General features: G+C 44.7%; 1 protein-coding gene across 1 annotated transcript in view; it reads left to right on the top strand.

Moving 5' to 3' along the window:
* Positions 1–27,199, top strand: part of HAPLN1 (hyaluronan and proteoglycan link protein 1) — a 330,491-nt gene that overhangs the window by 144,968 nt on the left and 158,324 nt on the right. The window contains exon 2 of the mRNA XM_085632424.1: positions 8,945–9,077. Coding sequence (XP_085488550.1) covers positions 8,975–9,077 — 103 coding nt within the window. The 5' untranslated portion in view covers positions 8,945–8,974. The remainder of the gene's footprint in view (positions 1–8,944; positions 9,078–27,199) is intronic.

Here is a 27,199-nt window from a genome sequence, read left to right as displayed (position 1 = left end):
TCAAGCCCTCCATGTTCAGACTTAGAAACTTTTTGGGGAAGTCATATCTCCTTCAACACGCCAAACCAGCAAGCTGAGGCCAACCGGTGATTTAAAGTCAACAGCTGCGGCTTCAGTGGTGATCCCTGTCCGTTCTCCAGGCAGAAAGTTGACAAAAGTTTTTAAATCCCAGATTTTGAAGTTTGGCCAAGAGGAGTACATTCTAACCTCAGCCAAGAGTTTAACCCATATCACTTGGGGGTCATTAATCACTCCAACAGAAGCCACCAGGATAGATGCAGTTGGAGCTGGTCAGCTGGGCTCTTTCAAGAAAGTGGTCTTTGTAGAGCGTTTATGTCCCTGACATGAGGTCAGTCAATGGACCCCTGTAGTCCACTTCTTTGTCCTGGGTACAAGTGCGAGCAGGGCCAGCCCCTAGGGTTCTCCTTACAGGTAACAACAGCAGATGCAGTCCTTCTTCTGTCTTCCACAGGTCCATCATTGTTCTCAGGAGTGGTCTATGAGGTCCACTTTTATGCCCAGTGCTAGCCTGTGAGTGGAGGGCCCAGCCTTTATCCATCCCCAAACTGTTCCTGGTCAGTTCCTCTACCTCCACTGGAATTGGTACTAGCTTGACTAGAGGGATATAGGGGATGCAGGCCTAGGTATGAGCTTTATCAGCCAGTAACCAGGTTGGCATCCTTGGAAACTCAGGGAGGGGTTGCGCACAGCCCCTCATGTCATCCTGTTATGGTGTGGTCCCCTCCCGACTCCCGGGGGTCTGCTTTACAGCTTTACAGTGTTCCTTTAGTAGGTGGCACATTGAGTGGTACACCAGGCAAGTAGCATTTAATTTACAGGCCCTGGGAGCATGTAGTACTGTATACTAGGGACTTATAAGTAAATTAAATGTGTCAATTAGATATATACCAATGTTACCATGTTAAAAAGGGAGAATGCAAGCACTTTACGAATGGTTGGCAGCAGTGACCTGCATAGAGAAATATGGCCCACAAAACTGATTCAGCAAAACAAAGCAAAAATCTTGGGTGACCCTGAATAAAGGGCAAATATCCAACATCTAGCCCGTCAACAGATCATTTCAAAGTGATTGGGACTCTCATATGGTATTATGTAAAACAACAGGGCTAGACAGCTTTTAATCCATTTTCATATATATTTTTTTTTAATATCTCTTGCTTTGTTGGAGTCCGTTTTGATGCACTTTCAGCAGCATTTTGACTTTCTTGAGATCTTTGTGATAGCCTTTCCTATGTCTCTTGAATCGAATGTTACCTTTTTCAGGTGGTGTCTTACACCCTTAATGTTCCAATTTCAGCTGATATGCTTTCATTTGCGAAGTTCACCACTGACCTATCGGATAGTGGATTTTATGTCCAACTTCGAGTTCATCAGTTTGAATGGGACCGGATTGATCAGTGAACATAATATGTTGAGGTTGAGGTTTTCAAGCAAAACATTGCCTGATTAGTTCATTTTGGATTGTCCAAATGTGCCTTAACCCCCCACTAAGCACATGGGCAGAGGACCCTCGCTGAGCTGCGTTGTGAAACCATCATGCTGGGGGCAAAGAGAGTGGGAGGCACAACATGATTTTAGAACTAAGAAAGAGATAACTTAGTGGTTAAACCAGGACTGTGATAACAATGCCAAGGTAGATGTTCCTACATAACCTTTGAATTCAAGATTCAGTATCTGTCCGAGAGTACGCAATGTCTCTCTTGTTACTGGGTTGAGGTTCAGTGTTTCCATATTTTCAGGTAAGTCTGTCTCTGGTTTAGACTCTGGTCAGCCAAGCTACAAGCTGAAGTCAAACATAAGCCAGATTTGTTTATACAGACTTGAACTAAATTGTCAGGTAAAGGAACTCATTTGTGAATATAGAAAACAACACTACTGCATTGATGATTGATCCATTCAGGCTTATTTCACAGTGGGTAACCACACTCTTGAAGGAGAGTATAGGATGCAAGTAAGTTCCATGAAAGTCACTATTCATGCAGATAATTACAAATCCAATACAACAGACCACTGAGGGTGATAATTCAATGTCCATCAAATCATGTTTCATTTAGGCCTGTTATGTGATTATGATAAGGACTGTTTTGGTTTTGCCTACCTTCCAGCTACTGCATTTATCTAGGGAGAGCATTTCTGTAAACATCATATTTGAATGAATTCCAGAGCCTGTTCCTGTTTATAAGATGTAGCAGTTCAATTTCCCCAAGCACGTTTCCCACTACTTTTGTGCTGGTCCACAACTTGGCCTAATAGTGACCTCAGTTATAGGCTCTGATTCTAAGTTGTGTGAAATATGGTGGGGTATCTACCATGGCTGATAAATACTATTACCCCAGAGGCCATAATACTTTCCAAACATTTGTCTTGGAGATGAAGCATAACACAGAGAACCAGTACTTTATATACAGAATGCTCCATGGTTTGCTCATTTCAGGGACTTTCCTGACAACTTTCAGCACGTTTGACCTTCTGGATTCTGTCAATTGGGACAATGGAACCACCATTACACCATTTGGAATTCTGATCCCTGGGAAAACTCCTGTTTGCATAGAGACCAGAATGTAGCTCTGCTTTTGTATTCGCTGACATCTGAGAAAGTTGAGCCTGGATAAGAAAGCCATCTTTGTTGCGTTTGCAAATGGCCTGATTCGCAGAATTGGTCTGTTTGCAGAAGCAAAAAGGCATTTTCAAATGTACAAAGTCCAAATTATGATTCTGTAAACTGTTTCAAAATTGCAATTTGGGATCGCAAATTGGTATTTGAATAGGACGTGTTTAGGGCCTCCCTTCCTCATTCCAATTCACATTGGTATGCACAAATGTTTTGCGATGCAAACATTTGCATTTTGCCACAAACTCAAAGTTAGTGATAAGCCATTCCCAAAGATACCCCCTGGGACCTTTTCCTTTTAGAGAATGAAAACATTTATATTTTTGACAACTGACTATTAAAAAATGAAATAGAATACTTTTTTTAAAACGTATCCCGTTTTCCTTTAAAGAAAATGTGCTCCATTTAAAAAAAAAAAAAGATTGCTTCATTTAAAAGCAATCTCAGACATGGTGGTCTGCTGACCCCAGTTGACCACCACTCCTGTGATTTTTGCTATTGGGTCGCAAACTGAGACATACCTCTAATGGGATGAGTCTATTTGCAACCACCTGAGAATCACAGAAAGTATAAAACACAAATTCATACTTTAGTGTTTGTGATTGCCACCTAGCAAATCATTAAAAAACGTAAGTTGGTAATTGCAACCACTAAGCTTTGTATGTCTGGCCCTAAATTTGCAGGCAGTAGGAGTCTGTGGGTGTGGTATGGATGTGTTGGTATGGGCATCAGCAAGGCTTTAATTTGGAGGTATTGGCTGGGTGTCTGCAACAGGATGGACATAGAAGTTTAGAGTGGGCATTGTGGTCAATGGCATTTGGGCCCTATCACCACTTATTGTAAGGGAGTGGTTAAGCCAGATGATTCTTATAAAGCGATAGGTAGAACTTATAGGTGGTTCCTAAGCTTCATGGCAAGGGGATTGGAGGCGAAAGAGGACTACAATTGTGTCCAGCGTTGATGTCAAAGCAATGCACTTTTGGCTGTCACTGAAATAAACAAGAGGGTCTGAGGCGATAGAGATGGTATGGAGAAGGCAGACATTTGCACTTTTAGCCGATATGGCTATCAGATATCTGCACTTGTAGCCACTGTGGGTCTGCAAATAAATCTAGCTGATTTTGGCGCTTTAGTGGTTCCCAAGTGTCACATCTGGGATGGGTTTGCTAGGTTTAGCGTAATGAGCTTTATTGTCCCTAAAAAAATTGTGGGTTACTTATTTTGCCTTATATTTTATTTCTTCATTTGATTGTTGGTTTGTTTGACTTCTACCCTCACTTGATCAGCTCAGAAAATCACAACATACCTCGGAAAGTCAAATTTGTTTATATTCCTAGATTAGCGTAAACTAGTTCTTATACCTATTTATTTTCTCATTATTTTATAGAACAAGGGAGAGGTATATTTAATTCATATGAGGGGAGAATCACTTTTAATGTTATGTTTTGGAAAAATAGGGGTAAATAGTTTATATAAGTGGCCACAAGGATAGCGTCACTTCCGAGTGCCCGATTGGGAGAAATTATAGGTTGCCTGCGTCTCTGGAAGGAGCCACTCAGAATTATGAACTCCGGGATTATAAAACCTTATAATTACTTGCCTTATCACAGTCCTGTTATTGTTATTGTTATTGTTATTGTTATTTTAATTTTATACCGCGCCTAATCACCTGCAGGCCTCTAAGCGCCCGGAAAGATGGAATAGGACAATAACACAACAGGTCAGAACAAAAGATCGCATTGGATTAAGCCATGCTCAGGCTTCTCCTGAACAGTAGCGTTTTCAGGCTCTTTCGAAATTTTAAGAGGTTTCCTTCCTCACGTAGCCCTCCAGGCAAGTTGTTCCACAGCTGGGGAACCAATACCGAGAAGGCTCTGCCTCCCTTCGTCACTAGCCTGTACCGAGAGCAAGTCAGCAACTGCAGGTCCGAGGACCGAAGTGATCTCGTCGGGCAGTACAGTTGTAGGCGCTCCTTGATATAGGCCGGAGCCTTACCGTAGATGACCTTATGGGCTATACACAGACTCTTGAATTCCACTCTCTCTTTTATTGGAAGCCAATGTAGGTTTTGTAGTAGAGGAGTGGCTCTAGACCTCCTAGGGAGTCTAAAAATCAGTCGGGCAGCATCATTCATTAGAATCTGAAGCCTATTAGTAAGGGTTTTCGGTAGGCCAAGATAGAGGGCATTCCCATAGTCAATTCTGGAAATGATAGTGGCAGTTACTATTGAGCGCATCATGGGCTCTGAAAGGATAGGGGATAACTTCCGCAGTTGCCGGATGATATTAGTACAGCTGCCTACCACCGTCGCGATCTGAGGCGCCATGATTTAAAGCAATGTGGGCACTTACCCTAAGGTGGCTGCACCAGGTCAACTATTAAACTTCCAGTGCCCCATTGAGTTAGACTTTAAGGATTACTTAGCAATATTGATCTGTAAATCCATACTTTTATGGGCTAATGGACTATAGCACAGCAGCTTCATTATTGTTAATTTGTGCAAGACTCATACTATGAATAGAAAACTACCTCCCACACACAGTGTGAGACACAGACCAACAAATTCTCCACTATATATCTATTGCTAATTGCAATATTGCCCTCTGTACCCTATTGCAGATGGTGTTGTGCGCCACGTCTTCTTACACCTCTTAACTCTATCCCGGTCCTAGGTTTCAGCCAGCTCATGGTTGCTGACCACCTCTCTTCGCTGCCCTGATGATTACTGGTTAGGTATTGAGTGAATTCAATTGACAGTAATGCATGAACAGCATGAGGATTAGATCCAGTCAGGGAGACAGCTTCTAAGCCATGATTTGCGACTCCATGGACTGACCCTTGTGGGGCACTACTTCAGTCAGTGATTTTTCTGATTATTGGGTAGTTGACTGCTTGGAAAAGGTTGATTGACCTTCAACGGAAAAAGGCTGAATGAGCCCCAGATCCATGAATTTCCACCCAGTTTGACCTTTTGGGGTACATAGGTTAAGAATTATTCCATGACCCTTTCCAGAATGTTGATTGTATAGTTCAGCTTTGTTATTTTTACCTGTGTCTTGCCAACCTAAACCTTACCGACTATTTGAAGTACATTTGAAATGTAAATGTTGCAAAATATTTCAAACAAGGTTTTGGACATTTTCAACTGACGTCTTCATAACTACATTCTCTGAGCTCAGGGTGTGTTTGTTCATCATATTCAAGCACACACGCTTTAGGGTCTTGCTTTTGCAGAGGAGCTAAGAAATTAACGAATATTTTATTAAACTTTTTAACAAGTAAAGTTGATAATTTTAATTTCACACCTGATTCAGAACAGCTGGACTTTTGAATTACAACTAATACAGGTAGTTTTACAGACAAGCATGAAAAAATGTGCCTTGCACTCCCCACATCCCTGAGGTGGTAGGGGTCTCCTGGCACAGATAAAGATCAGGCGGCATGCATTGCTTCTCACTGGGACACTGGATATTGAGTGTGGAACAAAAAACTGAGCCTCTAGACCTTCCATGAGTCTCCCTGCAATATCGGTCAAGCAGGCAAGGCCTATACAACAGACGAAGGAGGGACAGTATACAGTGGCGGCTCGTCGTGGTAGTACTACGGGGGTGGGGAGGGCGATGGTGGGAGGCTAGTGGACTCAGACATACGACAGACAGAACTCAGAGTGAGGCTTACTCTGAGTTCTGTCTGTCGTATGTCCGAGTCCGCTACCCCTCTCACCCTGCCTCTCCCCCGCACCACCCCACCGCCCCGCAGCACTCCCTCGGTGAGCCGCCACTGACAGTATACACTAGATACATTATATATTCATCATTACAACCGCAGTAAATGTGGCATTTCCAGAAACAATTAGTTGGAAAAATAAATACACTTAAGACTGTCACACCAAAAAAAGTAACACACATGATGAAAACCACATATTTCGAAGACACATGTACAATACGCATTACCGTACTGTTTATAATCAGTGTCCTCAAAAACAATATTCATAAACTATTCAGGTAAGTATCTTTTCTTCTAGGAAGCATTGAACATTATTCTTTGGAGTAGTGGCACCATGCATTGCCCACGAGCTGTCCAGAGTGCTGAAGTAATTGGCAGATGAACATTTGTGAACCGATTACTTGAGGAGGAGTCACCTCCTTTGCAACTAGGGCCATTGGAATTATGTGGCAGGAGGGGGCCAAATCATGTGGCAGCGTTGACTTAATTATATGGCAAGAAAAGGCAAATTATCAGGCGTAATTCGGCAAATTGATAGTGCTACTTCATTATTTTGAAATTTTTTCACTTGTTATCACCGTCTGGGCACCTCATTTTAACACCCAAACATAACAATAAGCAATAGAAATGTGAGAAGTCAACCTTTGTAAAGGACCTTTGTAAAGGACCTTTGACTGCACGAAAAAACGTGTCACTGCGATTTTAGTCACTTTTGAACCCTTGAGTTAGAAACAATTTTTTTGTTAAAATCTGCAGATTATGGAGCAGATGATGATTATGTGGCAAATGCGGCAGATCCATAACTGTGCAAAAAACGCTGTGGCCGTGCAATCGCATAATTCCAGTGGCTTTGCTAATAACCGGCTTTCTTAGAGTTATACAAGCTGTCTTTGAGAAATATCATGGTTCAAGGGAGAAGCTCTGTGGGGCCTGGCAGTTGATTGGCTTTACATTTAGTCTGATGGATAATAACTATTTCAGCATGTTTATCTTTGTATACTCTCCTCATATTGAAGTTTATTTGAGTGATCTCTTTTAACTGTTTATGAGTTTGTTTGGTTGATGTTTGTCTTTATCTATTAGAAATAGTGGGTTTGGTTCATGATCTGATTGTCAGCTAGCAAAATTTGTGTGAGTTCAGGGATGCGGGTGGCCGCTGACACTACAGTTTATGTTATTTTGCATTTAGCGATATTTTCTTAGCAGAAAATGCACACTCGCATCCATTTTTGATCCGAGGGTCCATTTTTCACTAAGAAAATAGTGCTAAATGCCGGGAGTGAGTTGGAGGGGGGAATCATACTGCTATTTATATTTTGCTGCAGTTCGCGCTATTTCTTAGCACAAAATGCATCCTCGGTCTATTTTTGACCCAAGGGTGCACTTTTGCAATATGAAAATAAATAGTGCTAAATGACTCCCCCCCCCCTAATTATGCAGAATGCCGCTTAATTTTTCAGTATTTTCGCGTAATTGCATTGCGTCAAATCACGCGCGATGTGCTGGCCCCTACTCTAAAGCGTCAACGGCACTCCGTGCAACCAGTTTAACCTGGGGTACGATGCACCGAATGCTTACAGCTGCACGGAATGGTCTCAGCGGAAATCCATTCATATTAATGTTTAGGGCTCCCTCTGCAGAGAGACACTCTTGCAGAGTCCTTTTCATTATAATGCCCGCGTGCCACATTAACATTTAACGAGATAGTAGTTGAAGAGGCTGCCCCATCCTGTGCCTTTTCTCTTCCTTTTCTATCTTCGGGGTCCTCTTGCCTAATTCCAGCTGGGATGCAGGCCGAGGTCTCCCCTGCAGCCCGCGGCTCTGCTGAGTGCTGACACTGTACCTGGCGCACCCGGAGTGAGTGCGTCAGCATTCTGGGGGGAATGAAGGGAAATCAATCATGGCAGCTGCAGCACCAGCAGATACGCTGCGCGCGCATGGGGCTAGCAGTGCATTGCGCACAATGGGCCGCCCGACACTTGGTAAGTGGGTCTGCATACATGCCTCAGTGAGCTAGGCACATTATAACAGAGCCCTGATGTTTTCGCGCATCCTCTAAAGTTACATGAAGTTTGCTAATAAAAGGTTCAGGAAGGCTGGAGTTTGATAGAATATTGTCCTGGCAGCACACAAACCTTAACCGTGACATTTTCCCCAAATAAAGACTGCAATGCTGCGGAACAGAAGGGCTGCTTTAAGAAGTCCAGTAGGCACGGGCACTGAGTGTCTTTTTGCAGAAACGCATGGTCTGTGCTTAGCGTTTGCTTTTATATGAATCTTAAACCTTCACATGTGGTTCTGTTCATGTTCCGTGCCTGCATCAATGTGGGAAGCATGCATGCTGATGGTTGGACTACTGACCTATAAGGGCTTGGTGTCAGCAGTGCTGGCCAGCAAAGGGTTAAAGCGAGTTGTTACAAAGTAAGCTTTTCAGGTTCAGTAGGACGGCTAAGTGTGCGAGGCTGGGCTCGGTATGTTTATAGCAGTGCTATTTATAACAAGGAGAGGGCATGTAACATGTAGCAGCGGGCACAGTGCACGGTCCCCAAATTTCACCAGCCTCTCTTGTGTGTGATGCTCCCGCAGTGAGGAAGAAGCGTTTGGGGCAGTGCGACGATGAAGGCTCTGCTGCTGCTGCTGCTGGTCTGGGGCTGCTGGGCTGAACACCACCACACCGAGGGCACCTCTCACGAGCTGGACAGGATCGTGCACATCCAAGGTAAGCAGATGCCTCTCGAAAAGTGCCTTGCTGATTTCTTTACGCTCTCTGCTCTCTCGCGCACGGCTCATGTTATGCTGCATCAACTTTTCCCCGTGTACTTTCTCCCCTCTTCCTCCGCATCACACACCACAGCTGCGCCTGAAAACAAACGGTGTCGTTTCACCCATTAATGCCTGCGAAGCACCGGGGCCACCTGGACGCATCCCGAGGAGGTCCGCGTGCCGGACGTCTGCTACAATGGCCAACAGGGCGCGCGCAGCCAAGCGAGGGTCGCGTTCCCCAGTTACCTTTAGACTCAAAAGGCACTGCGCACGTTGAGTGCTGCATCGCTGCATACGAGGAGGCCGGGGAGTTTACTGCAGGACCAAGCGATGAAGGGGAGAGCCGCGCGAATGTCAGGCGAAGTGCTTTCAAGACTTTAGGGCATGTGTTTGCAATGTCCCGGAAAATTGCAAAATGTTTTTTTAATTAAATATAAAACATCGTGACTGAAACATATTTAGCACTACATATTACCAAACAAATGAAAAGTGACTCATGTAAAAGGAAACAAGGAGAAACCGAAGGCGCTCATATTTTCCATCGTGCTGGGTTACTTAACGTCCCTCTGCAGTGTGCTGTTGGTTCTGGGTTTATTTGCAGTGGAAGGCTCGCAGCTCAGGCAGAATGCAGTCTGCAGTGCAATGCAGCTGTTTTTTTTCAGTCCCAGCTTCAATAGTTGAAGACTGCGCTGCGAGAAGAGAACCACAGCAGGGACGCAGCAAATAGCAAACACCAATAAAACATGAGCACTCCTGCCGCATACCCGAGTCCTGGCCAGGTCCAAAGTAACACTTTTAGCTATGCATGTCACACACCACAGGTAAGCCGCCGCCATCCACCCCTTGCCATGGACCCTCACGGGTTGAAACATGAACTTGGACGTTGTTTGCGATAAGGCTTTGCATAGTTCCCTTTCAGCGCCTGTTTATTTTAATCAAGGTCATAAGTACTGTTTTCTTTTAAATGGTGGATTCGCCATAACTTCGCGTGTATGAACATATTGCAACCAATATCCATATTCTGGTGTTTGAGTTTCTACTTTCTCAAGTAGAATTTCCATCTAATAATTACAGTGTTTACTTTGCTACTGTACAGTGAATATTATACCTACTAGAATCTGGCAGTTTATTCCTTTATGTTTTAACAAACAATGCAATCTTTAGTAATAACTAGTTTGTCCCTAAGTAAAACCTTTACTGAGTATGATACATTTATAACTGAATAAAAGTATTTACTCTGTTAAAGAAATATTCACCTTCCAAAAATCTATACTTGGTGGAAATTCTAAAGACCTTGTGCATCGAACTCCCCTTTTACTTCCATTAATCACCATCCACAGTGCTTCCCTCACTTGATTTCTTCACTGTGGAGCACACGAGTGGCTCAGCGCTGACCCAGGGTGCTTCTGCACAGCTCTGTTTCTGACTCCTTCTCAATGGGATGGGGCAGGGATTCATTTGTAAAAGAATTAGTGCCTGGACCCAAAGCTCTGCCCAGAAGCCTGTGGCTGGTGCACTAAAATATCAGCGTGCTGAATACCAAAGATGTGTGGTTTCCAGTCCACCTGATGCCTCTCTAGCCTGCTACCAGACACTCCCTGGCCCTTTGTCCCACTATTGCAGGTTCCTGACTTATCCCTGTGTGACAGTTTTTCAGTTTTTCTCTTCCTCCTCCTAATCCCGGCCCCTTGAAATAACGTTGTAAAAAAATAGCTGTCCAGAAAGTTTAATTTTTGATTTGTGTTTTTGGATCATTAGAGAAGTAATTTAGCTTGGGTAGACATTGTTGATCCGGGCCAAATTTTTCTGGACAATATTTTTGGTGGATGTGTTGCAGTGATCATGAAATATTTCAGGAACCATGAGACCTATATACTTCATTTTGGTGTCAAAACATAGGTTTTGTGGGTCACGTAGTCTTATAGAGACAGAAAATAACTCCTCAGAGCAACCCATTTGCCATTTTCCAAAATGGTGGCTATAATAGAGGAAGAAGAGACATATAGAAACAAAAGAAATAATATGGTTTTTAATCATTTTATGTAGACACCAAACAATGTTTATACTCAGAATATGAAAATAAATAATGTTTATCACTCCTTTTTTAGACTCATTTTCATAGTTCACTTTATTTATTTGTTTCAGCAATTGCTCATGGTACATTTGCAGAATGGTGAACATTTAAGAAGAGTTTATAGGCAATGACATCTTTTTGTATCACAGGTTACGCAAGTACATGTACGTGCAAGTTCTGTGTGTAGAGCCTTTCGAAATTTCATACATTTTAGCACCGCATCCACATCTTTCCAACCAAATTCACATTGATCTTTATCTTTATATGCATGATCCAAAACATATACACATCTTCTGCTCAAATAGAACGCTTTTGTAGTGTGTCCACTCACAAAATATGACGTCGGTGGAGGTCATTTAGCTGGACTGATCTCTTAAACTTCCTTTACCGAAGATAGTCAAATATGTGATGGTCAGAAATCATTTTCTACAGAAGCTTAAGGTATTTTTCTACATATTTAAAGTCACATTCATCTTCTGTCTCAGAAAATCTTAGTAGAAACTTTACAGATTCAGCAGTTAAAGCTCCAAGCTTTTTTCCAATTTTGCTCATAGTGTCATCACCCATACGAATATGTGCCTTGATAAGAACACTGGGCAGCTTGGGTCAAGTTTCTTGTACAGAATATGAAGCAGGATGTGTTCCATAACGTATCCATAACTCTGACAATCCTTGACTTATCAACATTGCAATAAATCTAAGTAGCACAATAATAACATCTGTGTCATTTGACAGTTCAATGAATTGATTGGAACCATTTTAAACAGCCCACTCAACATGTGGCATAACACGGAGGTCAGATTCCTCCAATTTGCTGCTAAACTCTTGAACAATATGACCTGTACCTGTTGAATGTATCTCTACAGGCACCAACTGCTCATTGCCAATCATTCCACTTGCAATAATTGGACATTCATTGTTCACGGAAGCATCAGCAATGTTTGGTGAGTTGACATCTCCAAGGTTATCTTGCTTGATGTTGATGACCAGAATTTATCAAGTTGCTCAGGTATAGGTGTTGAATATTTGTTGCAGGCAAGGTCAATTGTTCCACTTGTAGACATTTGTCTAATTCTGTTATATTCTTTGACACCTAGTTCGTGATAACTGTCAAAGACAATGTGCAGTTCTTGCAAGGTGCACACTGACTTTGATATCTGTAGAACAATCTGAACGACATTTCTGAAGTTTTTCAAGAAATTATGACCATTCACAATTGTGAAATATAATCCCCAACAACAGCAGTTTTCAATGAGGCCACCTTTTCAAACTGAAATTCTTCAGAAGAAAGTTTTTTCAAGCTCTCGTACAAGTTTGTGCTGCACTGGTTTGGTTGCAGCATCTCCATCAAATAATGAGTTTGTTGGAAGAAGATCATGCAACAGAATGTCCTTGATCAATTCACCACTTTCTTTTCCATCATCCATCTGTCTATGTGCATGCAAAAGTTGATTTTTGAAACCTGTTTTGTAGTGGCTGGTTGGATGAAACTCTTACTATGGCAATTAAAGCATGGAAGATTAGCTTTAGTGGTTATGTCAAACAGTGTTTTCTCTTTCAGTATAAATTACTTCTGTTTCAGTTCTGCATATAGTTTTGATCCATGCTCCTGGACATCTATTAGATGTGTCTTTACAAATTTATCCACATATTGTTCGGTCACAAAGTTGAGTAGTCACACAGGCTCAGTCATTTCAAAGAGGTTTCCTTGCTGCTGCATGAAATGAAGAAGGATGTCCATATGTGTACTAAAACATGCCCTTCTTTTTCCCAAGAGTTCATGATGAGGAACAGTTTCTCAATGGTCCAATTTTGAATTTCTCATCTCTCTGAAAACATTGCAAATAGAAAGGACTACATGATAAACTATCTGACATTGAGCAACATATTCACTTTTACGTATCTGTCCAATAATTTCCTAGGACATTTTCTGTGATCTCTGGATCATTTGCTCCAGTTGTCTTTGGATGAATTTTCTGTGGCAGTATGGTTTTCCACCTCTAGATTCTTCACTCTTTCCAAATACCAAGACCCATATCTCAGATAGTTTATATAATCGAATTCGCAAAACACAGTAATCAGTAATTCCACAGTCTACACGTGCAGCTCCCAATCACCTTCCAGATTAGCATGTACCAAGTTTTTCACTAGAGGTAACATGTGTAAACCATTTCCTCAGTACTTTCAAAGTTTTGATTTTTCTTCACATTCTTTGACAAACTCTATGAACTTGCTTTTCAGGTTTTCGGATTTTGAACTGAGTGTATTGAACATTGCCTGGCATTATGTCTTTTGAATGAAGTGCACCCTGAACCTTGTTCAATTCTGAGATAAGATATGCAAAACCTAATTTCTCATTCTTGTTCTAGAAAGCATTTCAACATAATGTGTCTACAGCCTCAGATATGTTGAGCATACCATGTAACAAACAAACATAATGAGTTCTGCTTTATACTGATTGGCCAGTTTTGTTTCCAAATATTTCAGTCTCAATAAGTGCATGGTCTATGCCACATTGACTGAGATAACGTCTTGTATACTGCAACACAATTTTTGTCATGTGGAAAACACCCATCATTGGATAAAAGTAATCAAATTATACTGGAGTGCTCATAAAAATGTCAGCTAAAATACGGAAAACACCTTCATCGTAGAAAATCGGTGGGATATGCTGGTCTGGAAGCTGAGCACCCTCATTTTGGAAATTGTTTGGAGCTGTGTATAGTGTTGCGTAGTTTGTGACTGAAGATGGTATTACTGGTAAAAACCCAACCTTCTTCAGTGTGATGGTATTGTGGGAGATCAGAGCATGAATTCCAGCCCAAGGAGAAACTGTCTTTTCTTCATCCTTCAGTCTGCACTGAATAAGCGATAAGATAAATTCAGTCAAATCAGTTTTGCGGACCACAGCATCAGGTGGAAGAAGCTCCATGTCCTCAGCCACTTGAAACGTTCTGGTAGACTGGGACCTGTTGATGGCTTGTAGTGATTTTGCACACGTTGACAAGGCAGTTGGATTAGAAGCTTGCAGCTTCATTTGTTTATGCCTACAGCTGACACAGCTTGTATTCCAGCATCTACTTCATAGGGACAGTCTTGAAAAAGCACCATGGCAGTATCATGTGTGCTGGATGTTCCAGACAAAAAGAACTGTCCTCAAATTCAAAGTCATCAGGAGCAGCGATGATAAATTCTTTCCTGGTAAAGTGAATTGGAAGTGGGGTGCTGTCCGATACACAAGATTTTACAGCATGAGCTGCTAACAAGTTTCTGCCCCATACTATGTCATCCTATTCATTGAAATGATTAGCTCTCTACTTTTGCTTTTGGTATAGATTGTGTCAGCAGTCATCATGTGCAGTGGAGTTTTCTTTTTGCCGTGATGTAATTAGTAAAACATGATTTGGAAAAGACAATTCAATAGCATAATTTTTTTTTTTTTTAGGAATTTTATATAGCACTAGCTGGACCCGAGGGAATCAGAGTGCTTACGTCAAGTAAATGATGTGCAAGTAGGCAGTACAGAGCATAGTAAAACATGGGGATTGAGCCGGGTATAGGGCAAACAGAGGCCCAGTCGCGCAGAGGGGGCATGGAGGGTGCAGGTCAAACAAGACGGACCTCCAAGAGTTTCTTTGTTCACACAGAACGAGTGTCCAAAAAGTTGTCTTGATCCGAGTCAGTGTCACCGGTCAAAAATTACAGTTAGATAGAGTGCCATCTAGGGTGTATCATTGGCTCCTATCGGTTCGCTCGAGAGCGATCGAGGAAGAGGACTTTGAGCAGATTTTTGAATTTTGGAAATGAGGGGATCGTTCTGATGTGGGGAGGGATGGAGTTCCAGATTTTGGGGGCTTTTCCGGCAAATGATTTTGCCGCGTTTTTTTGCTTGCGAGTTTTCAGTGGGATGAGTAGCAGAGTGTTGGAGCTCCTGAGGTTCCTGGACTTGCCGGCCCTTTTGAGTTTGACAGCCAGGTATTCCGGTTTGCCTGTGTGCAGGGCTTTGTGGGTGAGGCAGGCTGTTCTGAATCTGGCTCTCAACTCAATTGGGAGCCATTTGAGTTCTCTAAGTGTGGGGGAGATGTGATCAAATTTCTTAGTTCCAGTGACCATTCTCGCTGCTGCATTAAAGGTTGTTTTCAGGGGGGCGAGGTGGGATTTTGCTGTCCCAGTCAGGGCTGCAATCCCATAGTCAATTCTGGAGAGCACCAGTGCTTGGGTGGCTTGTTGAAGGTCCTTTGGCGGGAAGAAGGGTTTTAGTTTGTACAGTAATTTCAAATTGAGGAAGGCACTATTTGTGGATCTTGTAATATGTTTTTTCATGTCCAGTTTCGGGTCTAGGGTGATACCTAGAGATTTTACCGAATCCGTGAGGATGAGGTTACCATTGAGGGCATCAATAGCTTCGAGCCATTCTGCGATTTGTGGGTTTTCGTCCTTGTTGGAGATAAGGAGTATTTCTGTTTTATCTTGATTGAGTTTCAGGTGATTGTTTGCAAGCCAGTATTGTACCTCTCTCAGCGTGGCGTTGAGTCTCTGGATGTCATCAATGGAGGTGGTTTCCAGATAGAGTTGAATGTCATCCGCATATAGGTGGAAAGGGATGTTGGATTTCCTGAGTAGAGTGGTAAGGGGTTTAATGTAAATATTGAAAAGCTGAGGGGAGAGTACTGATCCTTGTGGGACACCCCTGTTGACGGGGTGGAGGTCGGACTCAAAGTTTTTAATTTTTATTCTTTGTGAGCGATTGTGGAGAGAGGAAGAGAACCAGTGGAGGACCGTCTCTTCAAGACCAGCCCTTTCTTGTAGAACCTTGATGAGCAGTTTGTGATCGACTGTATCGAATGCGGCCGATAGGTCTAGGAGGATGAGAGGGCAGCATTGGTCCGAGTCAAGTGACTTGTGTAGATCGTCTATGACATTGAGGATTGCGGTTTCATTGCTGCAGCCCTTTCTGAAGCCCGATTGGTGAGGATCTAGGAGATTGATGTTGTCCAAGTGTTGGGTCAGCTGAGGAAGTACACATCTTTCTAGGATTTTGGACAGAAGAGGTAAGTTCGATACAGGTCTAAAGTTGTTCAGATCCTCAGTCGCTAGACCTGGCTTTTTCAGCAGTGGAGTGACTTGGCCAACTTTGAGGCAGTCTGGAACGACTCCTGAGCTCAGTGAGCTGTTAATGATCTTGCACCATAGCGGAGCTAGGACGAGCTTTAGGTCCTTGGTCAATTGAGGGGGTAAGTGATCCAGGGCGTGGGATGAGGGTTTAACGTTGGAGATTAGTTTGATTTTCTCTGCTTCCTGAATAGCAATGAAGGAAGACCATTGTTTTGGGGGGGTTTAGGGAGGCACAATCGTTTGATTCAGATGCCTGGATCTCGGCGAAGGGAATGAGATTTGTGCCAAGTGAGAGGTCGATCTTAGCGATTTTGTCATTGAAAAATATGGCAGCGTTCATTGGATTATAGCAACAACAAGGAAACCTAGGGTCAAAAAAACAAGAACAATACAAGAAAAGGCAAGTCGAGCACTTTCTCATAAGTGATAAATCCCATCAGCCACCATGTTAGTAGCCCACATCATCTGGGATAAGATAGCCCTTGCTGGGCCCTTCAATGAATCAGGGCTACAGACTAAGTAGGCAAACAAAACCTATCTATCTAAGATTTGGTGTCTGACATCAGGTTTTGATATGGCTATCTTCTATTTAAGTGGTGGTGCTGGAAGCAGTGCAACTAAAAAGTGAAAAGTGAAATAGTAAAATCATCTACTAGGACAGAAACATTGTTTTAATAGTATCTGTCCGAGCATTTTCTGTCTTAGTAGATGATTTTACTATTTCACTTTTCACTTTTTGGGTGCATCTTAGATAGATAGATAGGTTTTGTTTGCCTACTTAGGCTGTAGCCCTGATTCATTGAAGGGCTCAGCAAGGGCTATCTTATCTCAGATGATGTGGGCTACTAACATGGTGGCTGATGGGATTTATCACTTATGAGAAAGTGCTTGACTTGCCTTTTCTTGTATTGTTCTTGTTTTTTTGCTATAGTATACAGGAGATTCAGGGATTAGAAACCTAGTGGTCTTTAAATATATTTCCCTGAGACCCCCTTCGATATATTTGGGTAACTCTCAATATATCTTGTTATTCACAGCGTTCATTGGATGCCTGAGTTGAGGATGTCGCTGGCTTAGATGTTTTTTTCCTGATCATATTGAAGAGCTCTTTGGGTCGTTTTTTTGCGGTGTCTAGTGTAGAGCAAAAGAAAGATGTCTTTTTGTTCTTAATGTGCTTTTTGTAGTTCCTGCGGGCTGCTTGGAGTTGATCGCGATAGAGGGCCGTGGGATTGTTTCTCCAGATTCTTTCTGAGGCTCTTAGATGTCTTTTTTCTTCATTGATGTCAGTGCAAAACCATGATCTGGATGGAATGCTCCTGGATTTTTTTAGTTTCAGAGGTGCAAGACTGTCTATGTCATCCTATTCATTGAAATGATTAGCTCTCTACTTTTGCTTTTGGTATAGATTGTGTCAGCAGTCATCATGTGCAGTGGAGTTTTCTTTTTGCCGTGATGTAATTAGTAAAACATGATTTGGAAAAGACAATTCAATAGCATAATTTTTTTTTTTTTTAGGAATTTTATATAGCACTAGCTGGACCCGAGGGAATCAGAGTGCTTACGTCAAGTAAATGATGTGCAAGTAGGCAGTAGAGAGCATAGTAAAACATGGGGATTGAGCCGGGTATAGGGCAAACAGAGGCCCAGTCGCGCAGAGGGGGCATGGAGGGTGCAGGTCAAACAAGACGGACCTCCAAGAGTTTCTTTGTTCACACAGAACGAGTGTCCAAAAAGTTGTCTTGATCCGAGTCAGTGTCACCGGTCAAAAATTACAGTTAGATAGAGTGCCATCTAGGGTGTATCATTGGCTCCTATCGGTTCGCTCGAGAGCGATCGAGGAAGAGGACTTTGAGCAGATTTTTGAATTTTGGAAATGAGGGGATCGTTCTGATGTGGGGAGGGATGGAGTTCCAGATTTTGGGGGCTTTTCCGGCAAATGATTTTGCCGCGTCTTTTTGCTTGCGAGTTTTCAGTGGGATGAGTAGCAGAGTGTTGGAGCTCCTGAGGTTCCTGGACTTGCCGGCCCTTTTGAGTTTGACAGCCAGGTATTCCGGTTTGCCTGTGTGCAGGGCTTTGTGGGTGAGGCAGGCTGTTCTGAATCTGGCTCTCAACTCAATTGGGAGCCATTTGAGTTCTCTAAGTGTGGGGGAGATGTGATCAAATTTCTTAGTTCCAGTGACCATTCTCGCTGCTGCATTAAAGGTTGTTTTCAGGGGGGCGAGGTGGGATTTTGCTGTCCCAGTCAGGGCTGCAATCCCATAGTCAATTCTGGAGAGCACCAGTGCTTGGGTGGCTTGTTGAAGGTCCTTTGGCGGGAAGAAGGGTTTTAGTTTGTACAGTAATTTCAAATTGAGGAAGGCACTATTTGTGGATCTTGTAATATGTTTTTTCATGTCCAGTTTCGGGTCTAGGGTGATACCTAGAGATTTTACCGAATCCGTGAGGATGAGGTTACCATTGAGGGCATCAATAGCTTCGAGCCATTCTGCGATTTGTGGGTTTTCGTCCTTGTTGGAGATAAGGAGTATTTCTGTTTTATCTTGATTGAGTTTCAGGTGATTGTTTGCAAGCCAGTATTGTACCTCTCTCAGCGTGGCGTTGAGTCTCTGGATGTCATCAATGGAGGTGGTTTCCAGATAGAGTTGAATGTCATCCGCATATAGGTGGAAAGGGATGTTGGATTTCCTGAGTAGAGTGGTAAGGGGTTTAATGTAAATATTGAAAAGCTGAGGGGAGAGTACTGATCCTTGTGGGACACCCCTGTTGACGGGGTGGAGGTCGGACTCAAAGTTTTTAATTTTTATTCTTTGTGAGCGATTGTGGAGAGAGGAAGAGAACCAGTGGAGGACCGTCTCTTCAAGACCAGCCCTTTCTTGTAGAACCTTGATGAGCAGTTTGTGATCGACTGTATCGAATGCGGCCGATAGGTCTAGGAGGATGAGAGGGCAGCATTGGTCCGAGTCAAGTGACTTGTGTAGATCGTCTATGACATTGAGGATTGCGGTTTCATTGCTGCAGCCCTTTCTGAAGCCCGATTGGTGAGGATCTAGGAGATTGATGTTGTCCAAGTGTTGGGTCAGCTGAGGAAGTACACATCTTTCTAGGATTTTGGACAGAAGAGGTAAGTTCGATACAGGTCTAAAGTTGTTCAGATCCTCAGTCGCTAGACCTGGCTTTTTCAGCAGTGGAGTGACTTGGCCAACTTTGAGGCAGTCTGGAACGGCTCCTGAGCTCAGTGAGCTGTTAATGATCTTGCACCATAGCGGAGCTAGGACGAGCTTTAGGTCCTTGGTCAATTGAGGGGGTAAGTGATCCAGGGCGTGGGATGAGGGTTTAACGTTGGAGATTAGTTTGATTTTCTCTGCTTCCTGAATAGCAATGAAGGAAGACCATTGTTTTGGGGGGGTTTAGGGAGGCACAATCGTTTGATTCAGATGCCTGGATCTCGGCGAAGGGAATGAGATTTGTGCCAAGTGAGAGGTCGATCTTAGCGATTTTGTCATTGAAAAATATGGCAGCGTTCATTGGATTATAGCAACAACAAGGAAACCTAGGGTCAAAAAAACAAGAACAATACAAGAAAAGGCAAGTCGAGCACTTTCTCATAAGTGATAAATCCCATCAGCCACCATGTTAGTAGCCCACATCATCTGGGATAAGATAGCCCTTGCTGGGCCCTTCAATGAATCAGGGCTACAGACTAAGTAGGCAAACAAAACCTATCTATCTAAGATTTGGTGTCTGACATCAGGTTTTGATATGGCTATCTTCTATTTAAGTGGTGGTGCTGGAAGCAGTGCAACTAAAAAGTGAAAAGTGAAATAGTAAAATCATCTACTAGGACAGAAACATTGTTTTAATAGTATCTGTCCGAGCATTTTCTGTCTTAGTAGATGATTTTACTATTTCACTTTTCACTTTTTGGGTGCATCTTAGATAGATAGATAGGTTTTGTTTGCCTACTTAGTCTGTAGCCCTGATTCATTGAAGGGCTCAGCAAGGGCTATCTTATCTCAGATGATGTGGGCTACTAACATGGTGGCTGATGGGATTTATCACTTATGAGAAAGTGCTTGACTTGCCTTTTCTTGTATTGTTCTTGTTTTTTTGCTATAGTATACAGGAGATTCAGGGATTAGAAACCTAGTGGTCTTTAAATATATTTCACTGAGACCCCCTTCGATATATTTGGGTAACTCTCAATATATCTTGTTATTCACAGCGTTCATTGGATGCCTGAGTTGAGGATGTTGCTGGCTTAGATGTTTTTTTCCTGATCATATTGAAGAGCTCTTTGGGTCGTTTTTTTGCGGTGTCTAGTGTAGAGCAAAAGAAAGATGTCTTTTTGTTCTTAATGTGCTTTTTGTAGTTCCTGCGGGCTGCTTGGAGTTGATCGCGATGGAGGGCCGTGGGATTGTTTCTCCAGATTCTTTCTGAGGCTCTTAGATGTCTTTTTTCTTCATTGATGTCAGTGCAAAACCATGATCTGGATGGAATGCTCCTGGATTTTTTTAGTTTCAGAGGTGCAAGACTGTCTAGGGTGAGCGTCATGTTAGAGTTATAAAGAGAGGCGAGTTCAATAGTTGAGAGGTGATCAGTGATGTTGGGGAGGAGCGAGCTTATTCTTTCTTCTAGAGCAGCTCGAGGGATCTGAGCTGTGTTACTAACCCATTTGGGGGGGTCCTGCTTGGGGTGTTGAGTTAGGAACTCTTGGTTGATGCAAAAAAGGATGATGTGATGGTCAGACCAGTCTACAGGAAGGATGTGGTCAATGGTGATTGCATTGCTTTCGGCAATAATTGCGTCGAGTTTTGCTCCTCTGTGATGAGTTTCTTCTGAGCAGTGTTGGGTCAGATTATTTTCTAGTAGGAGGTTGTTTAGGGATTGAATGAACAGCTTTTTTGTTTCATTCCATCTTAGATTGAGGTCACCTAGAATTATATTGTTTGAGTTACCGAGTGCTCAATGTGCAATCAAGTCAGAAAGGTGTTCCCCGAATTCAGAGGAGTTGCCTGGGGAGTGGTAAAGGAGATGGCAAATTGATGGCCTGTTATCCCATGTCTTGACTGAGAGACACTCAAAGGTGTTATACAGGCAAGATGCAATTTCCGTGATGGAGATGATGTTCTTGTGAATGATTGCTATGCCCCCTCCCCTTTGCTCTAGTCGGTCTTTGTTGATAAATGTGAATCCAGGAGGCACCAGCATATCCATGCTGGGGTAAGAGAGATTGTTGAGCCAGGTCTCCATGATGAATGCTATGTCTATGTCATGGTAGAGGATGGCTTCTGATAGTTCAGATGCATGTTTGGTGGCCGATCTACAGTTTAGGAGCATGCAGTTAATGGGGACCCTTCTTTGATTGGATTCTTAGTAGACGGGGCTCTGAGAAAAGAGGTTAGGTGGGTTGGGGGTCTAGGGTCTCTCGGTGGAGGGTGTTCTCTTCCGACTCCCGTAATTACTTGGATCATAGATTTGGGGGAGGAATTAAAGGGAGAGTCATAGGTTGAGGCTAGGTATGCCGCTTCCCGAGAGGAAAGTGCGGCTTTTGCTCTTCTGGGTCTCTCAGAGCGATTTTCGGTACCCATGCTGTTGGTTGAAGGCCAGGACCTGGGGGGGACAGGGGACTCCCTGGGGGCGATGCCTTGGCAAGCTCGGGATAGGTGAGAGTAGGCGGTGCTGTGGGCAGCTGGGTGGGCTTTCGGATCATGACCAGATTGGATAAAGTTTTGTTCAGGCCACGGATCAGGGTTTCAAGCTGAGTTTCCAGGAGGTTTAGGCGCTGCGTCGTGATATCCACGGTGGGAGGTAGGGAGTCTGGGGCAGCATTGCCAGAGGGGGAGGGAGGTGGGTCCCAATCATGGTGGCTATTAGGGGAGAAGCTTCCTGGTATGTCTCTGGGAGTAATCATGAGCAGGGGGAGTACAGGCTTATGACAAGGGTTAGGCCTCGTGTGGCCAGAGGGCGTAGTGGGGCTGAAGGGAGACTGAGCTTGGGGGCGAGGCTTGCTCCTGGATGGCAGGTTGGGATGAGAGGGGGGGGCATGAGTGGGAGGGTCATCTGCCAGTGAGGATGGGATCTTTGATCGGAGGTGTAGCATTGTGGGAGGTGCCTCGGGAGGACGGGGATGGGGATCTCGAAGGGGATGTGAGAAGGGTCTGGCATCTCACCTGCTGTGAAAGGCTCACTGGGGGGAGGGAGGGTCAGACCGGGTCGTGTGATGTGCAAGGGTGCCTTTTTTAGCGAAAGGAAGAGGGAATCAAAAACCTCGAGGTTATCATTGTTAGCCTGTATCAGGACTGTGCCGTTCAAGTAGATGGTTATGGAGATGTTACCACTCAGCGTCTGATGATTCGGGATAGAGGACGTCAATTTGCGGCTATGGGATGTGATGGTGGTTTTGGAGATGTGGAGATGTGTGTTGAGGATGGTGATCCAGTAGTCAGGTCTTTCAGTGTGGAAGATGAGGTCCATTTTGATCTTTCCTTTAGAGGAGCAGTGGAAGGTATCTCCGAATATTGTTTCGGGGTGCTGTCTGATCAGTCTATGTTTGAAGTGTCTCTTCGCTTTGCCAGTGAGGTTGGAGGGGAAGGAGATCGCGAATGATTTCAGCTCGTGGGGTGTCTGATACTTCGGTGTTCGAGGGGTGACAGCCATTCGCGTGGCCGGTGGCATTTTGTCTGGGTTATGAGGGAGGATGGTTCCCTCAGGGGTGTAAAGGAGAGAATGTCTTGTGGAGGGGAGAGTGCTATCTAGTCAGATGGGGGGGTTGGTGAGCTCGAGGAGTTACCTCCTGGTGGGAAGAGACCAGGGGGGGGCGGGTGGAGTAGGGCTTCATCAAGGACCAGGTTTGCAAGATGGTGTTAGTCTGGTATCTTTGGGAGGGGGCCAGTGTCGATAAGGGTACTCTCTAAAGGTGGCAGGGACACCTCTGCCGTGATGTGACGGTGGTTCAGAGATTAGATCCCGGGTGGTCATTTCGGGGAAGGGTGTCTGGAGGTTGCCTACACTACTCTTTTGGTCCTTGGGAGCGTTAGGGGGTAAAGGATTAGGACTCTCTAGAAGCTAGTCCAAGTATTGTCCCTGGTAGCCATTTCGGGGACAGGCACCTAGGGGCTGCCTACACTGACCTGTGAGTCTTTGTTGCGCTGTCTGGCGCGATAACGGGGTATTGGCTCGAGGCCCTCTTGTGGTCGGTCTTTGGCGAGATCTTCAAGGCTCCCCAGAGGTAATCATGAGAAACTCGATGAGTTCAACCGAGGGTGGCCATCTTAGTGACAGGCACTTTAGAGCATTCAGGGCAGGTCTCGTAGGGTTGCTTCAGACCTGCGCTCGTGTGACCCGGGGAGCTGGCGTGATTGGCTTGTAGGGCCTGGAAGCTGGGAACGATCTGAGGAGTAATTTTGTCTCTGCTGAAGGGAGAATTAATTTTTTCGTGGGGATGGTGGCCAATTACAGGGTCAGGCACAGTGAAATCTTGCTTCTTTGAGACACAGGGCTCAGCTCCTGCCTCGGGACAGCCTCTTTACTGTCTGGGGTCAAGCAGGGCCAGCTTTACTGTAGTATCAGGGCCTCATAGTCAGGGTCTCATGGGGGTCTTTGTGAGGGCTCATTATTGGGAAATCATGGCAGCCATTACTGAGTCAGGCAGCAAGGGCTTATAGAGTGTCAAGTCCCGGGGCTCCTCTCCCTCCTCGGGACAGCCTGGTTACCGTCGAGGGTCGCAAATGACCCGTCTTCCGGTGATCAGGAGGTTCCAGGCTACCAGGGGTCTTCAGTGTCTTTAAAGCTGGCTAAATTCCTGTAGTATGTCTGCAATTGGCGGACATTACGGGGTCAGGAAGCAGGGGCTCCTAAAGTGTTGCGTCCCGGGGGCTCCGCTTCCGTTTCAGGGCAACCTGGTTTTTGTTAGGGGTCGCAGATGACCCGCCTCAGGAGGCTCCAGGCTACCGGGAGTCTTCTTGTGGCCTTAGTGTTGTCTGCTTCCTGTCGAGCGTCTGCAGTTGGCGGCCATTACGGGGTCAGGCAGCAGGGGCTCCAAAAGTGCTGCGTCCCGGGGCTCCGCTCCCGTTATGGGACAGTCTGGTTTAGGTCAAGTGTTGCAGATGACCCGCCCTATCCTGGTCGTGAGGCTTCAGGCTGCCGGGGGTCTTCTAGTGGCCTTAATGTTGGCCACTTCCTGTTGTGCATCTGCACTCTGCGGCCATTACAGGGACAGGCGTCACTGCTGCGGCTGATGGCGGTGACGATGCCAAGACTCCTAGATGATGCATTGGACTTGGCTACAGAGAGTCTTCGGATCCGCCAAACCTCTCCGTCTGGCTCAGCAGGTCCGGAAATGAAGGTCTCCACTGGCGGTGGAGCTCCGTGAACCACAAGGTACAGTCCCGAGGGGAAGGACCCTCGTCGTGGAACCGAGCTTCCCTTGTCTCAAGTTGGCCCGGTGAGTAGGTCAGACAACCGTCTCTTCAGGGTGGGCTGGGGGAGCTTAATCCGGACGGGATTTACACTATTTACATATAGTGATCCCGGCGCCTGGAGCTCAGTCCTGGGGCTGTCTTCCACTTCTTCGCTTATATCTTCAAAACCATCATCAATGTTGCTGGCTTCTGTTCCAAACTCAAGAACTTTAGTTTGTAACAGTTTTGCTTTGCTGACATTAAACAATGATGTAAATAATGTTAAGAAAACATCTGGCATTCTTGTTGATATCCATGATTTGGGGAGCTCTGGGGCATCTCAAATTTTTACATTAAATCCCAAATCTAAACCTTTCAGGACTTTTCTTAAAATGGTTTCTGTTGCTTTTACTGCATCATGTGAACTTATTTTGGAAGCAAGAACTTCAGGAATTAGTCTGACAAAAACAAATCCTGTCATTGTACATTCTCACCAGAAAATCCTTATTGTCATTGTTATGGATCAGTCCAGTTTCATCAATGTTGATCATTATTTCTCTGAACTCACTGAGGGGCATATTCTCAAGGACTCATCGCCGATTTAGCGGCACTTTTCTGCCACGAAAGTGGCAATAGTTATTTTGCCCCATTCACAAGCCTGCGCTAACAGCTGACATCGTCAGTTTACATGCGATAGCTGCCGCTAAAAACATCGCCAAGGTTGACAGCAAAAACTAACGTTAATCATATGCAGAGTAGGCGTTCCCATCCACAAAACTCATGATAACACTACTTCACGATATTCTCAACGACCAGCCAGATCGGCGATGCGGGCCAAACACAGGTGATAAGGCACATTAGCAGCAGGGACTTAAGACCTGCTTTTTTCTGGTCTTAAGAATGACAACATCCTGCAGTAGAAAGGGAGCCCAACCCAGAGCCACATCTGAAGACCAACAGATGCCATGGAGCTACTAATCATGCAGCTTGGAGACCCAAGAGTGCTTCCTGCTGTGTGGTCTGTGCAGGGGGTGGGATCTCCTTGATGCAGCTGGGCTGCCCTGCTCCTGGGGGTGGGGTGCTGAGGGAGGCTGTCCATGAGCTGTTGGAGAGCGTCAGTGTCGATGGTGTGGAGGTCCTCTTCATCATCAGTGAAGAGATATACGGTCTGCTCTGCAGGAGGTGTTGATTCTCCCTCTGCAATGTAAAGGGGAGATGCAGTTTAACAGTGTGTTCCATGTATGTTCACACATTGGACAAGTTTACAGACAGACTGCATGACAATGTACATTGTGACTGTTTGGGAGGAGATGCCTATTTGATGTGGGACAGTGGACATTTCTACACCATGAGGTTGTACTTGTACATTTTCACCTCACAGTTTCCTGCTATGCCAAATGTGATTGGCCAGTTTCTACACACAAGCGGCAGCAGTTGTGTCCTCTGTTCTGTTGTGAAAGTGTTGCAGTTTGTACCACATTGTTGTCAATGTTGATGTGCTCTGATTCTAATGTGTGTGTGCTGCATTGTGGGAGAGTCACCTCTGCAGCCCTGATTTTGCTGGCTCTTACCCCTTTCAGGCGGTGTACCTTTCACTTCTGTACTCATACAGTGCTAAGATGTTGCAGACTTGGGTAAATTGGGCTCTTGATGGGAGTTGGGACTCTTGGGCAAGGTTTGTCTGCAGATGTCTTGTTGACGTCAGGGGTTGTCTGTGCACGTGGATGTGTCAGAGTGTGACCTGCTCCTTTAAGGATGTGGTCCACACTCAGCAACCTCAGTGTCATGGCGTGCACCATGTCATGATGATTGGACTGCAGCCATGCTAATCGTCATGCAGTGTCACTTGCATTGTCAGTGTGGCTCATGGACCCACAGCTTTTCTGGGTTCAGCACATGTGCATGGGTTTGTTGTGAGATTAGTGATGTGTGGGGAGGGCCCCCTCTGGGCACATTGTCGACGGGGGCCTACTTGCTATTTCTATGTGCGCTGCAGTATGCCAAGGAGATCAAGGACATGATCCAGAGTCATTGTGGGTGTGCACTGTGCTATACTTAATTGTGCATGTGTGCCATTGTGCCCATCTCCCACCCGCCCCCCAGTCCCTGGTCGTTACTCACCCTGTTGCTGTTGGGTCAGGTCATGTTGAGCAGTGTCTGGTCCTTCAACTCCTGCCACTGTCTCCCCACTGATGACTGTGGACACCATTTCCTTCATCTCATCCAGCTCCTGCTGCGGCGCTAGACTCCCACCTCCAGTCTGCAATGTGGCTTTCCGGTTGTTAGCGAGTTTCAGCTTGGTTTTGCGCTTCATATCATTCCAGTGCTTCTTGCAGTCATCAACTTCCCTTTTCTTCACTCCGACTGCATTCACCTTGGCCAAGATGGACTGGCATATTGCATTTTTGTTGCCAATGACACAGTGGAGGTGATGAACAATTGTTGGTGGTGTTCTATCACCTCTGTAATCAGGATCTTGTTTTCCTGCGG

This window comes from Triturus cristatus, chromosome 2_1 (genome assembly GCF_964204655.1).
Source record: "Triturus cristatus chromosome 2_1, aTriCri1.1, whole genome shotgun sequence".
Classification (NCBI taxonomy): Eukaryota; Metazoa; Chordata; class Amphibia; order Caudata; family Salamandridae; genus Triturus; species Triturus cristatus.
This window is presented reverse-complemented; position numbering and strand designations above follow the sequence as displayed.